The sequence below is a fragment of the Solanum pennellii genome, chromosome 2, assembly GCF_001406875.1.
Source record: "Solanum pennellii chromosome 2, SPENNV200".
Lineage (NCBI taxonomy): Eukaryota > Viridiplantae > Streptophyta > Magnoliopsida > Solanales > Solanaceae > Solanum > Solanum pennellii.
The window spans coordinates 57,854,548-57,874,925 of NC_028638.1; the positions used below are offsets into that span (position 1 = coordinate 57,854,548).

The 20,378-nt window shown below is 32.8% G+C and overlaps 4 protein-coding genes across 6 annotated transcripts; 2 read left to right on the plus strand and 2 right to left on the minus strand.

Moving 5' to 3' along the window:
• Nucleotides 1–551: 551 nt before the first annotated feature.
• On the minus strand, nt 552–6,359 carry LOC107012010 (peptidyl-prolyl cis-trans isomerase CYP65). Of its 2 annotated transcripts, XR_001455966.2 has the most exons (12): nt 6,022–6,359; nt 5,863–5,925; nt 5,669–5,772; nt 5,219–5,310; nt 5,026–5,115; nt 4,859–4,934; nt 4,405–4,778; nt 3,029–3,285; nt 2,609–2,897; nt 1,496–1,603; nt 924–1,384; nt 552–768 (listed from the first exon to the last, which is right to left on the minus strand). XR_001455966.2 is itself a non-coding variant. In XM_015211715.2 (11 exons), the coding sequence occupies exons 1-11, from the start codon at nt 6,147–6,149 to the stop codon at nt 1,175–1,177; spliced, it is 1,791 nt and encodes a 596-aa protein (XP_015067201.1). In that variant the 5' UTR covers nt 6,150–6,359; the 3' UTR covers nt 552–1,174. The 2 variants fall into 2 exon arrangements, 1 of the variants encoding a protein (XP_015067201.1); XM_015211715.2 differs by having other exon boundaries at nt 552–1,384.
• A 3,800-nt stretch (nt 6,360–10,159) lies between these two features.
• Nucleotides 10,160–12,570, plus strand: LOC107009308. 2 transcript variants are annotated; one of them, XM_015208619.2, is made up of 5 exons: nt 10,160–10,516; nt 10,813–10,963; nt 11,903–11,973; nt 12,095–12,324; nt 12,422–12,570. In XM_015208619.2, exons 1-4 carry the CDS (start codon nt 10,280–10,282, stop codon nt 12,317–12,319), a joined length of 684 nt encoding a protein of 227 aa, XP_015064105.1. In that variant the 5' UTR covers nt 10,160–10,279; the 3' UTR covers nt 12,320–12,324; nt 12,422–12,570. The 2 variants fall into 2 exon arrangements, with proteins under 2 accessions (XP_015064105.1, XP_015064104.1); XM_015208618.2 differs by having other exon boundaries at nt 10,161–10,516; nt 12,095–12,570.
• Nucleotides 12,571–13,005: 435 nt separating this feature from the next.
• Nucleotides 13,006–13,584, plus strand: LOC107010418. Its single transcript, XM_015209701.2, has one exon. The coding sequence runs from the start codon at nt 13,006–13,008 to the stop codon at nt 13,582–13,584; it is 579 nt and encodes a 192-aa protein (XP_015065187.1).
• A 283-nt stretch (nt 13,585–13,867) lies between these two features.
• Nucleotides 13,868–17,740, minus strand: LOC107010419 (adenylyl-sulfate kinase 3). The gene is made up of 7 exons (XM_015209702.2): nt 17,279–17,740; nt 16,526–16,666; nt 15,101–15,250; nt 14,900–15,018; nt 14,719–14,803; nt 14,385–14,431; nt 13,868–14,113 (listed from the first exon to the last, which is right to left on the minus strand). Exons 1-7 carry the CDS (start codon nt 17,562–17,564, stop codon nt 14,015–14,017), a joined length of 927 nt encoding a protein of 308 aa, XP_015065188.1. The 5' UTR covers nt 17,565–17,740; the 3' UTR covers nt 13,868–14,014.
• Between the last annotated feature and the right edge of the window lie 2,638 nt (nt 17,741–20,378).

Genomic DNA, 20,378 nt, shown 5'->3' on the forward strand with positions numbered 1-20,378 from the left:
CTCTAAGCTATTGCTGTTGCAGACCATGTGAATATGTGATAGATAGTACTACTACACCTTATTTTCCTTTTTTACCATCATATGCTTATGGCTGAGGAAGACATTGAAACACCTAGATAGGAATTCACAACAAGATTTTCATGCACAAATGCTCATATCTGAAACATCATGCCTTTCAACCAAAACCACAAAAAAAAAACACTCTATATCACCTTCTAACTGTGAGGTTTATGGAGCGACAACTAAATGTAATTCATTCCAAAGTAATTCCTGTAACAAAAGAACATAAATAAAAACGCCAAAAGAAAAGGAAAATTTCATCATTATATCATATATAAAAAGATCTCATGAAAACATAATCACGTCACCACTTCAACTCATATTATTTTCCTTCCTGGGTTTAAACCTCACCATTAGTATCCCTTCCAAATTGAAGTTTGAAAGTTCAATTGTCACAATAGGAACATAGATCGTCATAATCCCAGCAAGCATGTAAATATCCATCAATCATAGCTCCCATTAATAAGGAACGTCAGTTGGAGACTAGCAAGCAAGTGAAACATCAAAAGCTCAATCTCATATCACCATTCTGAACAAGGGGAGAAGCAGTAAAAACCTATATAATTGTTAATAATAGTACAGTTATAGTAAAAAAAACATCACCAAGTGTCTAAAACAAGTGTAATAGATTGTTCCCAACTCTGCACTCCCTGTTCTCTTCTTCTTCTTTTGTTTCTCCCATCTTTTCCATAGGGTCCCATATTCAGCCTGGCAGAGAAAAGTCTTTGACAGTATCATCACACTTAAACAACTAAAGTAAATTCCACCAAATTAAAAATCATTTGGGAGAAACTCTAGCCCTAGAATCATCAAACGTTCATAGTACAAACAGGTTTACTAAACCTGATGATGTAATAACATACCTACAAGTTCAGATTATCGGGATTGAATATGTTACAGATGATAGCAGTTCCTCTCGTCGATTAAATAATAGTAAAACTCAAGCCAAAGCATCTCTCTGTGTGCTTTTATCAAGTATCAAACTGAATCATCCTAATAGTCTTTTTTAAAAAAAGCTCGCATTGAGAGTTCAGATCCTAACCACTTGGTTTCTGTCTTACACTTGTCTGCTGAAGGAAGTTCAATGTCACAGTATTAACAGATAATTACAATTCTACCATGCTGAAAAATCTTTAAGTTCTGCTGTTGATGAGCCTGTTTTTCTCTTCTTCACTACAGAAATAGGTGGCAGACTGCTATTAGAAGAAGTTTTGGAATCAGCCTGTGCAGCCCTTGCTTTCAAATACTTCCCAATTCCACTGCCAACAGCTTGAATTTCTGAGGTTCCAGTTCCAGGGTTGCTGTACCATGATCCAACCTTCTCCTGGAACACAGGAAGGAAGAGAAAAGAGATTGACAGAGAGTATTAACAGATCCAACAAAACAAGCAAAATGGATGTCATTAAAAGGCTAAAAATTAAAGAATAATACTAACATTGTCTTGATCTTCAGTTTTGTTGTCATCGTTTGTTTTCTCCTCTTCTTCATCAAGCTCTGCATAGGGGTTTACATAAACTTCTACACTTATTATCTTGATTTCTTCCTGCTCAGACAGTAAAAGCAAAAGGTTCAAAAAATATCTAGATTGAGAAATGAAAATACTGGATGTGCAGAGAAAAGCAGCAAGATTTTCAAGTCTGGGCTTTCTTGGACAGAAATGAAGATAAATGGAGGATTGAACAAAAATAGCCAGACAAATGAACAAATAAATGATATCTGGAAGAACATAAAGTCTTCTCTGGAAAATGAAAGTATTAAATGTGACGGTATAAAACAACCAGCTCACAATTGGCAGAAATGGCACAACTACAGTCTTTTTACAGCTCTTTCCATATATATCATATCCTGATATGATCCTATCACTCCACTTTCTACTGAAACCTGAAAATCAAGTCGAACTTTGGGAATGAAAGATCTTTCCCCCTATTTCTCTTTAGACAAGTAATTCATTCTTTTAAAGAATGTTAGCATACCATTTTGATAACCACAGATAGAAAAAGCTAAGCATAATGACTGACTGCAAGAATGGAGGAAGATAAATTAACACGCACGTGCAGTACAGGTCTACATTGAGAAAATCTTCAAATCTCATCCTTGTCCCAAAGCTTAACAGGTCAAAACAGATTATTGACTTGTTTGGTGTAATTTAATGAAAAAATAAAAAATTATCCCAAAAGCTGAGCAGCTCAACTGAAATTCTTGACATGATCATATTGGATAAGGAAACTTCTAATGATTTAATAAGCAATCCCTATTAGAGAAATATCAGATTGATCACTATAGTTGAGAAATATCAGTATTCGGTATATCAATGTCTAATCACGTAATACTGGTTCAACAATGGGAACTAACCACATAGCTTTCAGATACATAGATGAGTAGCTAATTCGGCTACAGTGCTGGTATGACTAGTCTTTTATAGTAGTTCTTCTCCCTAAGTTGGTTAAAGTGTTAATCAATCAAACCATATTCATTGATTCACCAAGGCATGATTCGAGATCTAAGTTGAAGAATGAGAGTTAAATATAGAGTTACTCTTCCTACTAACCAGAGGTCGGTCATCGTCATCAACAGGGACTTTCTCCATGGTGGAAAGTGTTGGCAAGCCTCCAACAACCATACCAAAGACGGTATGTTTGAAATTTAAGTGAGTGGCAGACTTGTACAGGATGAAGAACTGTGAGCCATTTGAGTGAGGACCAGAATTAGCCATGCTAACAACACCTCTACCAGAATGCAGCAACTTGGAGTGCACTTCATCCTTGAAGGGCTTACCCCAGATCGACTCACCTCCTTTCCCTGTCCCAGTTGGGTCACCACCTTGAATCATGAAATTCCTGCAAAAGTGGACAAATAAGTTTCTTGACATTCAATATTTCCTATTGATAAACAAAGATTTTTTTATTTTATTTTTTTGATAAAGAAAAAGATTTTACAACTATTTTCAAGTAAAAAAGGTAATAATTACCGGATGTTTCTGTGAAAAGCTACTCCATTATAATACCCTTGTTCACAAAGAGTAATGAAGTTCTCACATGCCCTTGGAGTTATGTCACAATGAAGCTCAATGTTCAAATCACCATGTGTTGTATGCAGCTGAACATAACCTTTCTTCTTGGGATTTTTCTCAACTTTAACATATTCGTATTCATTCTTTGTTACCGGATCATAGGAGGTGGAAGTAAATGATCGAGAAGCAGCACCAGTGGTAAAACGACTCTTAACCTGAAAGAGTTGAACAGCTAAATCACTTTGAATAAAACAACAGATTTTTATCATGGTTCTATGTGTTATTTTCTTGTTGAGCGTCTCTATTATATTTTTTGGACAAGTAAAAATTGCTGCACCTCAACATTATAGAGGTTAAGATTAATCAACACCAAATAGAATGCAAAATTCCAAATGCAAGTCAAAGTCCGTTTTTTTTATGACAAGGGAAACCGATCAATTTGAAGTTAAATGTTCATTTAAAAAAAAAAAAAGGGAAACCGCAGCCGCTACCCTTTAAGTGCACAGGGTAAAACCCCTGCTCCTATGCAATAGCTCGCAAACCACATTGGAGAGGTAACCCGCACAATTTTAAACGATTAAAAAGGGCACACCTGATAGCTAGCTACCTGTAAGGCGAGGTGTATAAAACATTTTGTTTGTGTCCCATAACAAAGAACTATATGTTTCTTAATTAACGTGTGAAGAAGGAATATTACACCAGCAGAAAATTCTTATAACGAACATCTATACTAAGTTTACACTTGTGGGACATGGTTGCAAATTGGATTATCCAGATGAAGAAATCATATTGACAAGCCACAAGGAGGTCAAAATATCAACTATGCCAAATCCCAAACAACTTACAGTCAGCTAAATGAATCCTTACTGACCATGCTTCTCTATTTAAACTCATCTAGGCTTGTATAATACAATTCAGTTATAATAATAACAGCAATTACTAGAGGTTTTCAATACTTTCATCTGGCATACAAATCTCATATGGCACCAGAAAACTCCTAGAAAAGTAAGACCTAAAGAAAATACTACGTGGCTAAAACATGCTTCCAATTAACAGGTATTAGCCTATATAGATCTTTCTTCTATTATGCCTATTTTCGATACGAGGCGAGGTGACAAAATTATGATCTATAATTAGTTATAAAAAAAATTCTAGAAATAGACCAGAAAGTAAAATGAGCAAATTTCTAAAAAGCATACCATATATACTGGAAATCTAGCATGAACATATAGGTTCCCAATTGAATAGTGTAAACTATGCATGTAAGTTAAATATTTACTCTTTGTGAAATGATCCAAAGAAAGCAATGAGATGGTTGCTTCCCAAAAACTAACCAGCTTAGCATTTACTGGAGTCCTTTCACCCGCCATGTGCAAAGCTATCCGCGCAGCTGTTTTATCAGTTGAACCAGCCTTTGCAGCAGCAGCACTTCTTCCATGAACTGACGCAGATGCAGCATCCACAATGCTGAAAGTCTGCTTCGCTGTTCCTTCACCATTTTCTTTCGTTTTTGCGTCATCTTTGATACGTGATCTTGCAGCTAAAATAGCCTCAAGAGCAGCAGCTCTTTCATTCTGTGCCTTGTTCCCACCTCCACCATGCAGTGCAATCTCTTTCGCTTTCTCACTTCCAAGTTCCTTGAGCATTTGCTTGATGTCCCCAGTAATATTTATGTTGTATGTTGGGTCAGAATGCATTTTCTGTATTTCTGATGAAGTACCAAGCACTAATTAGAAGAAGTGGAGCCATAATTGCAGCAAAACCTGTGTAATTAAGAGAATCACTCACCTTCATCGTCAACCTTTAAATTTTTCTTAACATGATCAAAATCTAGAAGCACTTTGGTGTCCAGTGCATTAGGATTCTGCAGTTAGATGTTCAAATATATCATATAAACAACATTCTCATTAAGCATATATAACAGTTAAGGGGAAGGATAGTAGTTTAAAGCTTACTTGAATTGTTATAAGGTCTTCTCTAGAGAATGCTTCATCAGTGAGAAGCTCCTTCCAGTTCTTTGTTTTGATATTCAGTTCTTTAACTGCCTAAGCAAGAAAGCCGGGATCAAACTCTCCATACAAGGAATAGAAGATGCTCTTTTCTTTGAAGGACACATATGAATAGTGGTCAGGAGACAAATATCCATACCTCATAACAGAAAACATTTCCCGTAGTTCTTACAGCAACTATATGTGTGAATTCTGTAAAAACCTTGTTCAAGACCGGACAATGATACTCTCCTGAAACAATAAAACACCAGTTTTCAACCCTTTCCTGGAAAATGACAACTACTAATATGACTGCCCTCCCTAGAGCTAGTAGAATTTCTAGGTATAGCTATCCCTAATTACCAAAGGCTAAAGACCCAAGATTTCATCCTTAAACTGTGATGGAAGTTTGAACGGACGACTGTGAATGAAGTAGGCATAAGTGTTTATCGATCATCCCACATTCAATGTCAGAAGACATATACAATGATTGTACAACTACAAGTATAACTTTTTTGTTCTTTTAAGTAAATAATTCGTGTGCAAATTGGATTTCCCGTCAAATTCCAAAGCTAATTACAAATTGGATATCTTCAAAACAAGGTACTACCTTCAGAGTTCTTGTGGAAAGTAAGAGGAATTAAGTCTTCTTGCTTCATAGGTGCCCCAGTCACTGGATTCCTCCCATATTTCCTGATGTATGGAACTATATGCCTGCAAAAAGAAAAAGAGAACTACAATAATGGATACTCCGGATGAAAATCCCATCAAGAAATGGAAACTCTGAATCCAAGAAATACTGACATTATTTCAAAAACATTGCCATCTTTTGTGCATACTGGGTCCTCGAACGGTGTAAACGTAAGACTGCATATGAAATTACACGCCAAATTTAACAAAACATAAACTTCACAAAAGACGATAATGATGTAAACAATCAATATAGCAGAGAAAAAAACTTACGCGCAGCAATAGAAGGGAAGCCGTTTAAAAGGGGTTTTAAGTTCTTTCGATTTAGCGCCACCCCATTCAGTTGCCCATTCTGTCTTGGTTATAAACATTCGATCTTTACTGTGTTGTTTCTTCCCCATGATGCCTTTCTTGTAAAAGACTAAAATCTCTCTGAATTAAGGTTTTAGCAGAACACTTTTATTTTCCTAGAAACAAGAAATCTTGTTGACTGTGTTCTTGAAATTGCTTCGTTTGGCGATACCGTTTTACAGTATCAGATAAATATCTGTGTGGCCGCTTTGAACCTTCTTCTCCGGTGTGCGCTTCCCTTTTTTCTAAATCTGGACCTAACTTGAACCCGAATTTATAATACATTGGCCCGGCCCGTATTTAAAGAGGTAATTTTACATTTAACCTCGTTATTGTTAGATTTTTATTTTGATCGTTGTGATAGTTTCCTACACAAATTTAAACCTTAATTAAATAAAAATGGGCATTTTTATTGTTTTTTGTATAGAAAAAACACATTATGTGAAATGGAGCTCAGATTTAATTTTTAAACTATATAATTTTTAGATATAAAGTATAAGTACTAATTTAACAAAACATATGAAAAGTTAAATATTTCAAAATTAGTACTCAATTGGTTAAATTTATCAAAACTCATAATTATTATAATTAATAGAAGTGTTCATTTCAATTAATTAGTGATTAAATTATAAATATATTCAACTAGCTATTTTTATAGCGAAAAAAAATAATATATATATATATATATATATAAGTGAATTTTGAATCTTCATTTTTGAGTATTTGTGTTGTCTGCTTATTCTTTTGGTGTCTCTTCTTCATTTAACTAATTTATAAAGAAAATAGCATACAACAGACAGTCAACACATGTTTGTGTTACATGTTTTTTCTTTCTTTTGGTGCCTCTTCTTTATTTAACTACTATATGTTCTTTATATAAAAAACTAGATATTTTAAGGCTTGTAATACGGGCCTAATATAATTTTACATATTTTGTTGAAAAAATTAGATAAATTCACAACTTAAGATATTTTATTACGGGTCTAATATAATTTTACATATTTTATTGAAAAAATTAGATAAATTCACAACTTAAGATATTTTATTTCTCTCTCGGATGCACTCTATTTCCTCTCGATCCATCTATTTCCTCTTGGATACATATCTATCCCTTCTAATATGTCATTTGCAATGTATTGGACAACCAAATAATGTATTCGAAAGGAATGAAAAATTCAAGATTTTTGTAATTAAGAAAACTTCTCGAATATGATGTAAGTAGCCTCCAAAGACATGAAATTTATATACTTTATACTATTTTTTTCTTTAGTAAACAATTTCAATATATTACTTTATAATTTATTTCAAATGGTCATACAACATAAGTTGTCGTTTACAACCTAAATTGAGAAAGTTTAATTATACAAAATTCTTTGTAGCAAGGAAATAGTGAGTTGCGTTAAAATAAGAGTTAAAACATTTCATGTTCAAATAATTTATAAAATTCATATATATTCACAATTGGTATCTATTTTTTCACAATGTTATTTATCTTCGTTTTGTGATATTTGCATAAGCTTTCCATCTGATAAAAATACTAATAATTGATCAATCAATTCGTAAATATCGATTTAAAGTCTTTCGAATCTCTATTGCTTCAACTTAAGTATAATGTGTTTATATTTGACTTTGTCGATGAATTTTGTGATACATTCTATTATTGTCTTCGATAAATAGAAATACTTAAAAAAATTTGATTTCTAACTTCACAACAATAATAACAATCAAGAAAGCAACTTTATTTCTATATATAATAACAATTATCATAATGTTATATTCTAAATATTGAAAATATTTATCAAAAGAATAATTTTTGCCTCCACAAAAATAAAAACAATTATGACAGAAACTTTATTTCTATATACAATAACAATTATCCTAATGTTATATTCTAAATTACATTAATTAATTTTTTTTTATACTACACTTAATATCATGTCGTAAAGAAAACTCTAAAGCTCCCCCCCCCCTCCACTAAAAAAAAAAACCAATATACTTTTTTTCAGGTTGTTTTTTTTTCCTAATTTATTTATTTATTAGTTTTCTTCCTCTATATTTCTAAACAAAATCTTTTTCTATTAACATTTTCTTTTGTTCTACTTCTTTATTTTTTAACTACTCATTTTCTTTAATTTGAAAATTTCAATATTCACCAGGATTTGAATGTTAAATTTTCTTTGTTAAATAGTTTATCATATATGATATTAAAAAAATATAAATATGTTTTTTTTTATTTTTTAATCTTTCAATGAATATATTGTCAAATTATTGATTTCTTGATAGTCGAACATTGTTTATTCTTTTTCAAATTAATTAAAAACTACTGATATGTCATTTTAACGACTATTTTAATAATCAAAATACGAATTTAGTGGTCATATTATGTGACATAATATTAAAAATATGTTCACGCAATATTCTTTTAAAGTATTTCTAGGGAAAAAATATTAACTATTCAAACTCATTTTATTTTAATTAGTTCAAAATTTTCTTTCTAAAATATATCAAAACACATTTGTTATTGTTTGTAAGAAGTTAATTAGGTAATAGAAACTCTTCATTTGAACAAAATTACAATAATATCCTTATGGGCTCATAACAAAAATTAAGACATGTGTAGATTTTTCTAGATTTTTATTTTAATCATTAATTATATAATTATTATTTTACCTTTAAATAATCTTAAAATTAAATATGCCATTGATCGTTCTTCTCATGGCTCTTCTATGTAATTAAAATTAAAAAACTGACTGCTACATGTTATCTCTTCTTTGTCCATGAAAAAATGGAAAAGAAATGGTGATATACCGCATTTTCTTCCTCCAATGAAAAAAATGAGGAATCCATTTAAAAATTTCAATTGTAAACTTACTTTCTGATCAAAATATTTTATGGGCTTCATTTATATTTATATTTATCGTATTCTTTTTATTATTCCTTTTAATTTTATTATAGTTTATTTTAAAAAAATTATCGGTGAAAAGTTACTAATAAATATCAAGAATTTTAGATAATAATGACTGGGCTCATACAAACACGACTTCCCCTTTCTAGTATATATATATATATATATATAAATAAAAGTGAATTCTAAATCTTTGTTCTTAACTAAAGAAATGAAAATATAATTTAAAAAAAAAAAAGAAATTATGACTAATTATTATTTGAATCACTTGAATAATATTTGGAGCTTAAAATTAAAATTGTATCATAGTTATGCTTCAAACTTATTCTAAACTAGATCTATTTATGAAATATTTTAAAAAGACAAAGGGAAAGAAAAAAGGAACAACTATATCATATTTTCTTCGTCTCAAAAAGTCGTAGTTTGATTTAATGCAAAATTCTAAAAGTTTTTAAAACATTTGTGATTTAGAATATTTTTTTTGAAAAAAAAATTGGCTTAAAATATATTATAGATATTCGACTATAAATTATTTCATTAATGATAAAAGATATTTTAAAATTAATTTGTTACTTAACATATAATTTCTTAGGCGGATAAAAAAATACCCCTCAACTTTGGTTTATTAGTTGATTATGTCCTTATTATTAAAACGAAGTCATTATTATCTACGTGATCACTAATTTCATTATTTATGCCCGAAAATCCCCATCATTTGTGCCCCTATGTTGTCGTTACTAAGAAGGCGTTTGGATTGATGTAAAAGTTGGTCAAACATATTTTCTAGTCCATTCTTACTTCTGGAAGTGTTTGACAGTATATAAAATAACTTAAAATAATTTAAATATGACTTAAAATAAGTTAGAAAATGTTTGACAAGATTAAGAAATGTTTGGATTGACTTAAAAGTTAGTCAAACCTATTTTTAAGTCAGCTTTTGTCATTTTAAAATGTTTAGAAAATATAAAATAACTTAAAATAAGCCAAAAAATTAACTTAAATTAAATTAGGTAGTGTTTGAAAAAGTTGAAGTAACTTAAAATAATTTAAATATGACTTAAAATAAATTTAAAATGAATATAAAACCAAATTTTAATTTAAAAATCATTTAAATTTGATTTATTTTTCGACTTAAAAACTATCCAAACGGGCTCTAAGTTCAGCCCAATGAATTACAGGCTTGAGACCCAGTACTACTTCGTCGTAACTCAAACTGTTTGGGCCAACATTGTCGCCGCCGGAAACCCTTGAAAAATTACTCAGCAATCAGCGACGATGGGTGGTGACCGGAGTAGAAGCAGGAGTAGCACTAGTAGCAGCAGTGAAGAGGATGGAGATGCTGATTGGAGAGCGGCCATAGATTCTGTTGCTGGTACAACTACATTTGGCAAAACTACCGCCAAAGTTCATTCATCAGCCACTGCTACTAACGGAGAATCTATCGCCCATGCATTCCAAGAAGATGGAATAGATACTATCCAACCCCAGAAGCTCAAACATTATCAAATAAAGGTACTTTCTCATTTGCTTACCTGTGTATTACACCTTTCAACTTTTGTTAACTGAGTATTCCAATGATGTTATCGTAATACTCTAGAAATCCCTTCATTTTAATAGATTTGATTCTAGGGAGTCTATCTCTATTCTCATAGCCTAATTGTAGTATGCCTTATCATGCTAGCACTAATAACATGACAATTGGAACTGTAGTAATTTTCCTAAAGGCCTTCAACAACATTTTGGTCTATCATGTTTTTGCAATTGCGGTCATTGCTTGATGAATAAATTTCATGAATGGACACTAACAGGGCCTGAAGACTTTGGAAGACATTTTAGACAAGACTTTAGACATAGTGAGACACGCTGATGATGCTTCACAGGAAGAAACACCCTCAATGAACGGAGGTGGAGTCCGGTTGTTTAGGCGTGCTCCACCTGGGATTCTGTTTGATCACACAGGTAAAAAAAATAAATCTAAAGCAAGTAATTTAATGATTGTTATGTCTGCTAAAATTTGTTTGTTGTTTGTTTGCTTAACATTCTTAAATCCCCACTTTTACTACATTGACCAACCTTGATTAATAGAAGCGTAAGCTTGATACTGTGTTAACATGCTTTCTCTTATGGGATAAAAGTTTATTAGATGCATAATGGAAAAGCCATGTCTTTAGCCTTGCTGGCAGGAAGAGCCAGGCCAATTTCTAAATTCTAACAGCAACTTGCGTTCCTTCATCCTAAATTTCCAGGCTATCGTTTAGATTTGAAATTTTTGTTTCACCTACTCTTTATCGCTTTAGTAGAGATGTCAACACTTAACAAAAACTAACAAAAGGAATAATCTACTGAATGACTACCCTTAAATTTTGAGGAGTCAAGCGACCAAACTACAGAAATTTTGGCGGTGGGGGGTTTGTTTAGTGCGTTTTACTTTACTTACTAGACTAATATGATTGGAATTAATTTGTTCTGATGGTCACTACTTAGATGGAGAAAGTCAAGGATGTGATTGAAAGGAATGATGAAAATTCATATAGAACTTCTGGAGTAAGCACACAAAAATATTAGGCATACAGTGGGGTGAATAGACAACGGACATAAAAACGTCTCTTTTTTCTAATTTATTTTGATTAAGGGGGCAGGGAAAGGATAGGTGTCGTGAACCAACTGTTCTTAGACAAATACACCGCGGAATGGATTCATTGCCCAATGACTTACAGGAGGGAGAACTAGGTGAATGAGATGGGTTTTACTACTTTGCCTCCTTCGTGGCCTGAAGTCTGAACACATTGCTATCAGAGCAACTATAGCTACATATTGTTGAGAGGGTGCACACTGTAGATGTCAGTAGTAAGACTAGAGCCTAAAACTAAAACATTTGTCTCCCTGCTTTGTTGCTAGATGAACTCCAAAAACCCAGAAAGAAACCAAGAATTCGTCCTGGGAAGGAATTTGAGGAGAACTCAAAAGAGGTTTGTCTTTTCTACTTCTCGTTTTGATTCATAGTTGGTGAAATCTTTTATTTTGAACTCTCTTTCCACCTCGCTGTTTTGTTATTTCACCTTCTCACTCGGTCCATTATTGTTGCCACAGTTCAAAAACCAAATCAAGTCCATTGCTGTTGATGGGATGGATATTTTAGCTGCATCTAAAAATGCTTGCCAGAAATCATTGGCCAGACTAGAAGCAAGAGAAGCAGCAGCTAAAGCAGCTGCTAAAAGAGAGGAAGAAAGAGTTGCAGCATTAAAAAAAATTAGGGGGGAGAGATGGCTCCCTGCTGTGGCCAGAGATATGCAGTCAAGACTTCAACGACGTTAACACCGGTAGATGGACTATGCTTCCATTATTCAGCACTCAATCTTTCATTTCTTTTACTCTTTATAGTTTCTATGGCTCATTTTGGCCTGTATTTTATGTTAGGCCACCTGAGCTGCTGTCCTTGTCAGTTCCAGAAAAAGACATCGACACTGTTACTGTATTGCCAAAAGAAAGGAAGAAGAATTTCCTTCTGATTAAATTCCTTTGACATTTCTATATTAAGTTCAAAATTTTGGTTATTAGTACGGCCACTAGCAATTGGCGTCAAGGCAAAGCATTTCTGCGTTCATTTGCAACTGAGGATCGACCGGTGTTGTTAGTGAAGGCGCCAGTGATTCTTTGGTCCATGTTTTTATTTTTTTTGAAAGAAGTAGCTGTGCAGACCTGACAAGCCCTCAATGTAGTAGTAGATACAAACAAGAAGTTTAAAATACTTGTAAACTTGTACAACCTTAACTAAACAACTCTTCTTCTATTGTTATCATCACCATTACAGTGACAAATGAGAAGCAGCCAAGAAATCTCAGAAAACTTGAAAATAAGGAATTGAACCGTCTAATAATCGGTTAATACAAAGCCACCTAGGAATAATCTCCACATGCTGATCCTTCAATGAGTAATCATCAACACTTATGGTGTAAATACCGTCTAAATCTGCCTTTATTCTTCTCAGCAGAAACTGCACCATGGGATGCTGCAACCCAAGGACAAGGAAAGCCCTCAAAATAGGCTGTGGCATCACCGCAATTCTGCTAATTATTCTTCTTATCGTTGCCATTACTCTATATTTCACTATCCTTAAGCCAAAAAGTCCAAAAGTCACAACTCAGTCTGTTGCATTAGAGACAGTAAGATTAGAGCCATTTCCAGCATTTCATCTCAACATAACAATTGGCCTAATCCTCACTATCCATAACAGAAATTATGGTAGCTTCAAGTATGACAATAGCAGAGCTTATGTGACTTACCGCGGAGATCCAGCAGCAGAAGCACCAATTGAAGCAGACACCATTCCAGCTAGAGCAGATCATGATTTGAACACAACTGTGCTAATTGATTCAGATGGTTTCTCTAAGAATCCTAATTTCTTAGGAGATTTATTATCTGGTTGCTTGAATTTTACTTCATCAACCGCTTTACATGGGAAGGTCACTGTATGGAAAGTCTTGAAGCTCAAAGCCAGAACAGTTAGCACCTGTGACATTTCAGTTTTCACCAAATTCCAGAATGCATCTTCTGTATGCAAATCCAAAATTAAGCTCTGATTTTTGTTTATTCATTTTCCTGCTATTCTTTTGTCTATTTGTTCTCGTTGATGATGAAGAAACCATATCAATAAACTAGCAAGAGCCCATGTATGATTTGAAAACCAAACCTCAAGTACGGTTCTTGCTTCTAGAAACTAAACATCATTATTAGCTTCACTTGAACAAGATTAGGGGTTAAGGGGATACTCCCGAAGTTTAGGTCTGTTCAGGGTTTTTTTAGAAGCATGTTTAGAAGACAATATTTCAGTGTAGCACATGAATGCAATGCTTCTTTCTGTGATATGATCATAAGCGTTGTATAATAGCAAAGCTAGCCTTCAGTTTACAAACTAAATTTATATACATCGTTTTCCACTTATACACAGGGGAAACATGCAGTTTCCTTAACATCTCTCTGAATCTCGCTTCAACATAAGGTCCTAAACAGTTAAGCTTTCAGGTATCCATTTCTGTCCAAGTATGATATCACTACATCAGCAAAGTCATTAGGAGAATCACATAGCCCTTGGTTCTGACGCAACACTATCTGCACAACAAAGACCAGATATAATTAGGGCTTAGAGAAAAAAGCCATAATGCAATTGAGCCCACATTCAAAGAAAGTTGAGTCTCAATGGCATAAACAGAACGATTGAAATTACTTATCTTCAGTTTCAAAGTTTTAGTACAAGCCCCTAAAGTTAGGGAAATGTTGATTATCTGAATACTGACAATTACTGAATATACGAGTGACCACTCTATCCTCAAATCAATAAGCATGTCAAATTAGTTTAAGCAAGAAGAGAAACTTGTCTTACCTCTGCTTTAAGTGGTGGCTCATAAGGATCATCAATACCAGTAAAACCTGCAAATTGCCAAAATCCCACATTATAATCACCTTCAAGAGCCAAGATCAACCAAATGACACAAAAATGAAATCAGCAGAGCAGATGGGGATCTCCTGCCTACAGCAGCAGGGACACAAAAGTTTAAGTACCAGGTAACTTAATAGCTAAGAGAGAATCAAATTCAATTCTCTTTGTTTCTCAAAATTAATCTAAATCATTAGTGCAAGAGTGTATACAAGTATACAACTACATGAATATACTTCCTAGTCACAAAAGGAAGAGATGCCGAGATAAAAGATAGAACCTTTTATCTTTCCTGCTCGAGCTAGCTTATACAATCCCTTAGAGTCCCTTGCCTCACATACATGTAGAGGAACATCCATGAATACCTAAAGTTAGCCAACATAAACAGCTGGTTAGATATGCCTAACAAGCAAGGTGTCACTTGAGAAGCTAATCCATTGAGTACCATTATTTGTACAAACCTCAATGAAATCCCCTTCAGGTAGTGAAGCACGGCAAGCATCTCGCTCCTCTCTGTAGGGAGATATTAAACTGGCAATGCAAATAACTCCAGCATCCACAAAAAGCTTAGCCACTTCCCCTGTAAAATAACCATTTACAATTACTAGATCCCAGAAGGAACAATATGATGGCTTTGAAACATGGAGAAGGTAGAAACCAACCGATCCGCCTTATATTTTCTGTCCGATCTTCAGCTGCAAAACTAAGGTCACGATTTAGACCATGGCGAACATTATCACCATCAAGGATGTAACTGAGTTTTCCTCTAGCATGTAAACAGCGACCTAGAGCACATGCCACAGTGCTCTTCCCTGTAAGCATTTTTAATATTTAAAAATGAAAAAAAAGAAATGTCAGGCAATATAAGCAATAAGGATAAAAGTATTGCTTGATGCCTCCTTCTCCTTTTTTTTTTTTTTTGGGGGGGGGGGGGGAGATTTAAGCAACGTCAAGAAAACAAATAACTTGTCCTGTATTAAGATGTTTTGCTACAATCATTCCATGTGCTTCTAATCATATCTACACTCATAATAACTTTAAGTAGCTTGTTTACAAATAATTTTTGAATTCAACTAGGCAGTTGAAAGAGACCAGGTTGAAATTGCAATCGCGTGAACCATTTAAATGCTGACACGTTTGAATTACTGTTTTCCATTATTTTAGCTACAACTCTTCCCTTGTCTACTGATGAATGGCATCTCAAGAAAAATCGGTATTCATCAAGCAAACTTCTGGTAGGATAAATATCCAAAATTTTATACTTATATGATTCTGCTATTTCTTGATGTTCCAGTGTAATCAACTAAGCATGAAGCAGAGAACATAAAACTGCAGGAGTATACTATAGCTGAATGCTGATCAAAGATTTTCAAGAAGGAATACAGTTGGCATGAGTTCCACAATTAACCATCTAGTAACTAAAAAATCATAATCAAATATCAACATGCTACTGCAAATGAAGGGATCATTACAAATACACCGAATGTGATGCAGAAACGGAAGACAGCCTAATTTTCTTTTTATGAGAGCCTAATCTTATGATCTACAAAAGCATCTTGGAATTCTGCTAGTATCAGATGAATCCATTGATCAAGGCTGAAAAGGAAAAAAAGAACTAAATAGGAAAAAAAACACTATCTAACTAAATCCATTTATGAGTAAGCCTAATCTTATGATCTACAAAAGCATCTTTGAATTCTGCTAGTTTCAGATGAATCCATTGACTAGGCTGAAAAGGAAAAAAAGAACTAAATAGGAAAAAACACTATCTAACTAGTACTTCAAAATCAATCAAATGTTAGGTTGCGACATTTTTGGTTTAAATCTTGAATTTGCATTTAAACCCACAGTATGTTGAAAAAATAGCTTATGGAGAAACTTGAAATGCATTTGTTGGTAACATTTCAGACTTGTGCACTGTTCTGAAGTATCATACGCATGTACAGAAAACAAAACCAAACCAAGAAAATACAGAAACATACAGTACATCTACATCAAATGGTAAAAAGTATCTGCAAGAATATAAAGTGATGGAAAGGTGTAGAAAATTTGATAACAGGTATGAGCTTATGGGATGTGAAACAAACCTGAACCACTGAGACCAGTTATCCATATAACACAGCCCCTTTGCTGAAGCAACTCCTGTCTGTCACTTTTCTCTACAGAGCATTTGTGCCAAACAATGTTCGTTGAATTCCCGTTTGTAGAAGTCAGGGATATACTTTTACCTAGTTAGATTATTCACCACATCAATAACTATAACTTTTTTAACACTCAAATTACATTTAATACCTCCACTGAAAATAATAAGCCACAAGTAAAGAGTACCGTCCGGCTATTGCACATAAGCAAGAAAAGATATGTCCAAACAATCCAGATAAAATCAGAGGTAAAGAACTTCTAATGCTTCCACAGGATACAACAGGAAATAGCAATATGAGCCAGAAATCAGAATTTGACAGTGCTTCCGTACAAAGAGAGATTCAAGATTTTAAAGTCGGCTGGTGTGATTGCTAATTGCACTAACTACTTTTTCATTCTAATACTTCCACAGGATACAAGAGGAAACAGCATATGAGTCAGAAATCAGAATTTTGCAGTGCTTCCGTACAAAGAGAGATTCAAGATTTTAAAGTGGCGTGATTGCTAATTGCACCAACTACGTTTTCATGATCATAGTTAAATATACATTGTTAAAATATATGTACTTTTGAGCCCAAAAAAGTAACATCACGCACATTCCATAATAGATTAGCAGTTACAAACGTAATGTGCCTCAAGAAAACGGATGAATATATGTATATCATGTAAAATTTTAAAAGACGATAGAATATAAATACCAGGAAAGCCAGAAAAATCGTTTGCGCTGATTTCATCGTTTGAATTGTATCCTGGCTGATGAGAACTTCCGGATTTTCCGTTGATATGAACGATTCTAGAAGTCTCCGTTTTCCTTACCGGCGCTAAGAAGGTGGTTTTCACCTCGGTACCGGTAATGTTGAAGCCCAGTGATTTAGCTTTGCAATTACACGCCTGTAGCTTCAAAACCCCTAACTTCATCGACGCACAGCAAGATGCCAACTGAGGACGACAAATCAAGGCATTGTTTCCGACGACAGTCATCATCAAGCATCTGAACTGGAACAATCTTGAATCCTGATCGATTAATTGTATATTGAAGGGAAAAAATGTACTACTCCGAAGCTAGGGAGGACGAATGAAATTAGGAACGAGGCTGAGCTTTGGTGGGATATTGTGATCACAACATTCACGAGAGAGGAAACGGACGCAATAGATTTCTCTCTTAAATATATAAGCATCTTGGACTCATTGAGGGGGGAAATGGTTTTTAAGACATTTTTATTTTTAGAGTAAGTTAATTTTATTTAATTTACTTTGTTATTATCTGTTAACATTACATAATAAATCTGTTTAGTATTTCTTTGTTCAAAGTTAAAATTAAAAAAAAAAATTATTATAGTGTGATGATTATAACATTATTTATTTGGTAGATAAAAAGTCTAAATTCAATTAAAAATGGAAGTTGCAGGATTCAAAGGCCAACGGGGCAAATATACCTCTCTGAATGTGATTTTGGATTGTATTAAAAATTAATTAAATTAATTTATAATTTTAAAATTTTTGGGAGTATTTGATAAGATTATATATAAAAAAGGTGACTCTACCTCCATTATATATTTTACAACTTAAAAAATCATTGAAGTTTTATCAAAGATATTTTTTTATACTCTCAAATCTTTTAGATATCTTTTATCGAACTTTCACTATGCTAAAATTTGAAAAACCAAAGCTTCAGAATTTAACGTGTGAGTCAAATTATTGTAAAAATTGGAACTTAACAGTAACCGTTTAGAATTAAATGCAGAAGCAGATTAATTTGGAAAACTTGGGCAGGACCAATCAACTTCAGATAATTAGTAAAGGGAGAAATAAATAGAAAAAAATTCTTTATTAGTCTAATCTTGACTATTATGAATTTGTGATTTATGAGTAGTAGGAGTTAATTTTGGCATTAAAACTGGGAAATAGCAAAGGTGGTAGACTAAAAATTTAAGCGAAAATACATTTTATTATTTAATAATATTTTAAAACACCCTTTATTTATATATATATATTATATTTATTATTATTATTTAATAATATTTTTAACACGCTTCTTCATATGTGAGTTTAATTTTTTGCATGGACAAATATTTGAAAATTTCTTTTTAATTTTGCGAGGCAATAAGATTCGATTTCAAAACTTCTGCATGCTCAGATATCACGTGAGAAATAGGAAAAAATATTATTGAATTGTTGTATCTACCTAAAACCTTATTTATAGACACTACAATTAACATATTTTTTAATACTACTATATAATCATTTTCTAAGTAGGACACTATATACTATTCATATTGCTAGTACTATTATTATACCTATTTCTATACTAATTATAATTGTATATACTTATTATTATTCTAACCTCATTTACTAAAAAGTATAATTTACCCTTTTTGTTGATATATAGAATTTTAAAAAATTCTTAAAATTCATTTTTCTTATTTTAAAAAATGTCATGTGGCTTACAAAATTGCGTTATCCACTTTTTTACTCAACCAAACCCGAATCAATCAAAACATATCAATTCTTCCACTATTTAGATCCGATTCGATCAATTTTATGACGATATAAAAAAATAATTTTTTTTATTTGAATCGAGTCTAGAAACATAAAAAAGAGGTGAGATAATTTATAAAAATTATATGACATATTTTAAATTAGAAAATTAGTATTAATATAAATTTCTTTTTAAAGAAAAGCTAAATATACATCATTTATTAGATAATTAGAATATATATACATCATTTTAATAATAGTATAGTTTATTTTTTGGTCGTTCTTTCACGACCTTATCCGTCCCGTAAAAGAACAAAAAGAAGGGAATCGTTATGAAGTGAATCCTAGTCATTATATTTTGTCATATTCATGACTGGAATGAATAAGGAAGATCCCACTCCACCTCTATTCATATGCCAAATTTTAACCAATAATATATTTTGAATTAAATTTTAAAATTTATTTGGTTGTAAAACTTGATAGATTTTGAAACTTTTTGAACAATTTTTATCATCAAATAAATATTTTTATCATATTAAAAATATATATACAATCATCAAAGTAAATATTTAAGCAATAAAATTTTTAACTCTTATCAAAAGCCATGTTACACGATTACTAAAGTTGGACATCTCCGCTTGATGAAAATCTAAGCTGTTCATAAAAGGAGAAAATTTAATCTTTAAATATTTTAAATTCTATTTAGATTCAGTGTAGGGGATTCTATGTTTTTTTTTTTAAAAAAAAAATTGAGGGTAGAAGAAAGAATATCACAACATTTTGTGGGAGCTTTTTGTTGGGTATGTAGCAAGAATTGATGGGAAATAAAGGGAGGAGAGGAATTTGAAAGGTTTAGAACTTGAAAGGTCGGGAACTTGAAAAGTCCTCTAATGCTTTATTGAAAAAGGCAATAGTCCCTCATCGGTAATGGAAAGGAAAATAGGAGAGTTTAAAAAATAAATACTCCTATTAATTGTTAAAAGGGTTGGAAAGAGGGACCCCCCTCGCGCCGTCGTCGTCGTCGCTCGCTTCGGCTTCGGCTTGGGCTTTGGCAAATGATCGAGAGATAATTTTTTGGACAAAATTTATTTTTAAAACCCGACCCGACTCGGATCCGCTCGAGTGACCCGTTTTAAATTCCGTTATATTCAAAAATTTCCCGCCATGACTGTTCCTGAAAGGTTGCAACTTTCAGGAACAGTCAATACCATTTGAAAGTTTGCAACCTTTCATTAATGGTCGTGTTAATTCTGAAAGGGTTGCAACCTTTCAGAATATATTCTTCTTGCCTATAAATACCATTCAGTCTTCAGAATATTT

What these genes read in the sequence shown, in the direction of transcription:
- LOC107012010 (XM_015211715.2), bottom strand. Translation starts at nt 6,149, where the DNA reads ATGGGGAAGAAACAACACAGTAAAGATCGAATGTTTATAACCAAGACA. An exon ending in TTTAAAGGTTGACGATGAAG is followed by an intron (nt 4,779 to 4,858) that starts GTGAGTGATTCT and finishes GTACTTCATCAG; the next exon opens with AAATACAGAAAATGCATTCT. An exon ending in CTCCAGTAAATGCTAAGCTG is followed by an intron (nt 3,286 to 4,404) that starts GTTAGTTTTTGG and finishes CAACTCTTTCAG; the next exon opens with GTTAAGAGTCGTTTTACCAC.
- LOC107009308 (XM_015208619.2), top strand. Translation starts at nt 10,280, where the DNA reads ATGGGTGGTGACCGGAGTAGAAGCAGGAGTAGCACTAGTAGCAGCAGT. An exon ending in TCAAACATTATCAAATAAAG is followed by an intron (nt 10,517 to 10,812) that starts GTACTTTCTCAT and finishes GGACACTAACAG; the next exon opens with GGCCTGAAGACTTTGGAAGA. An exon ending in TTGAGGAGAACTCAAAAGAG is followed by an intron (nt 11,974 to 12,094) that starts GTTTGTCTTTTC and finishes TTGTTGCCACAG; the next exon opens with TTCAAAAACCAAATCAAGTC.
- LOC107010418 (XM_015209701.2), top strand. Translation starts at nt 13,006, where the DNA reads ATGGGATGCTGCAACCCAAGGACAAGGAAAGCCCTCAAAATAGGCTGT.
- LOC107010419 (XM_015209702.2), bottom strand. Translation starts at nt 17,564, where the DNA reads ATGATGACTGTCGTCGGAAACAATGCCTTGATTTGTCGTCCTCAGTTG. An exon ending in AACTGGTCTCAGTGGTTCAG is followed by an intron (nt 15,251 to 16,525) that starts GTTTGTTTCACA and finishes AAATGCTTACAG; the next exon opens with GGAAGAGCACTGTGGCATGT. An exon ending in AGCCACCACTTAAAGCAGAG is followed by an intron (nt 14,114 to 14,384) that starts GTAAGACAAGTT and finishes TTTGTTGTGCAG; the next exon opens with ATAGTGTTGCGTCAGAACCA.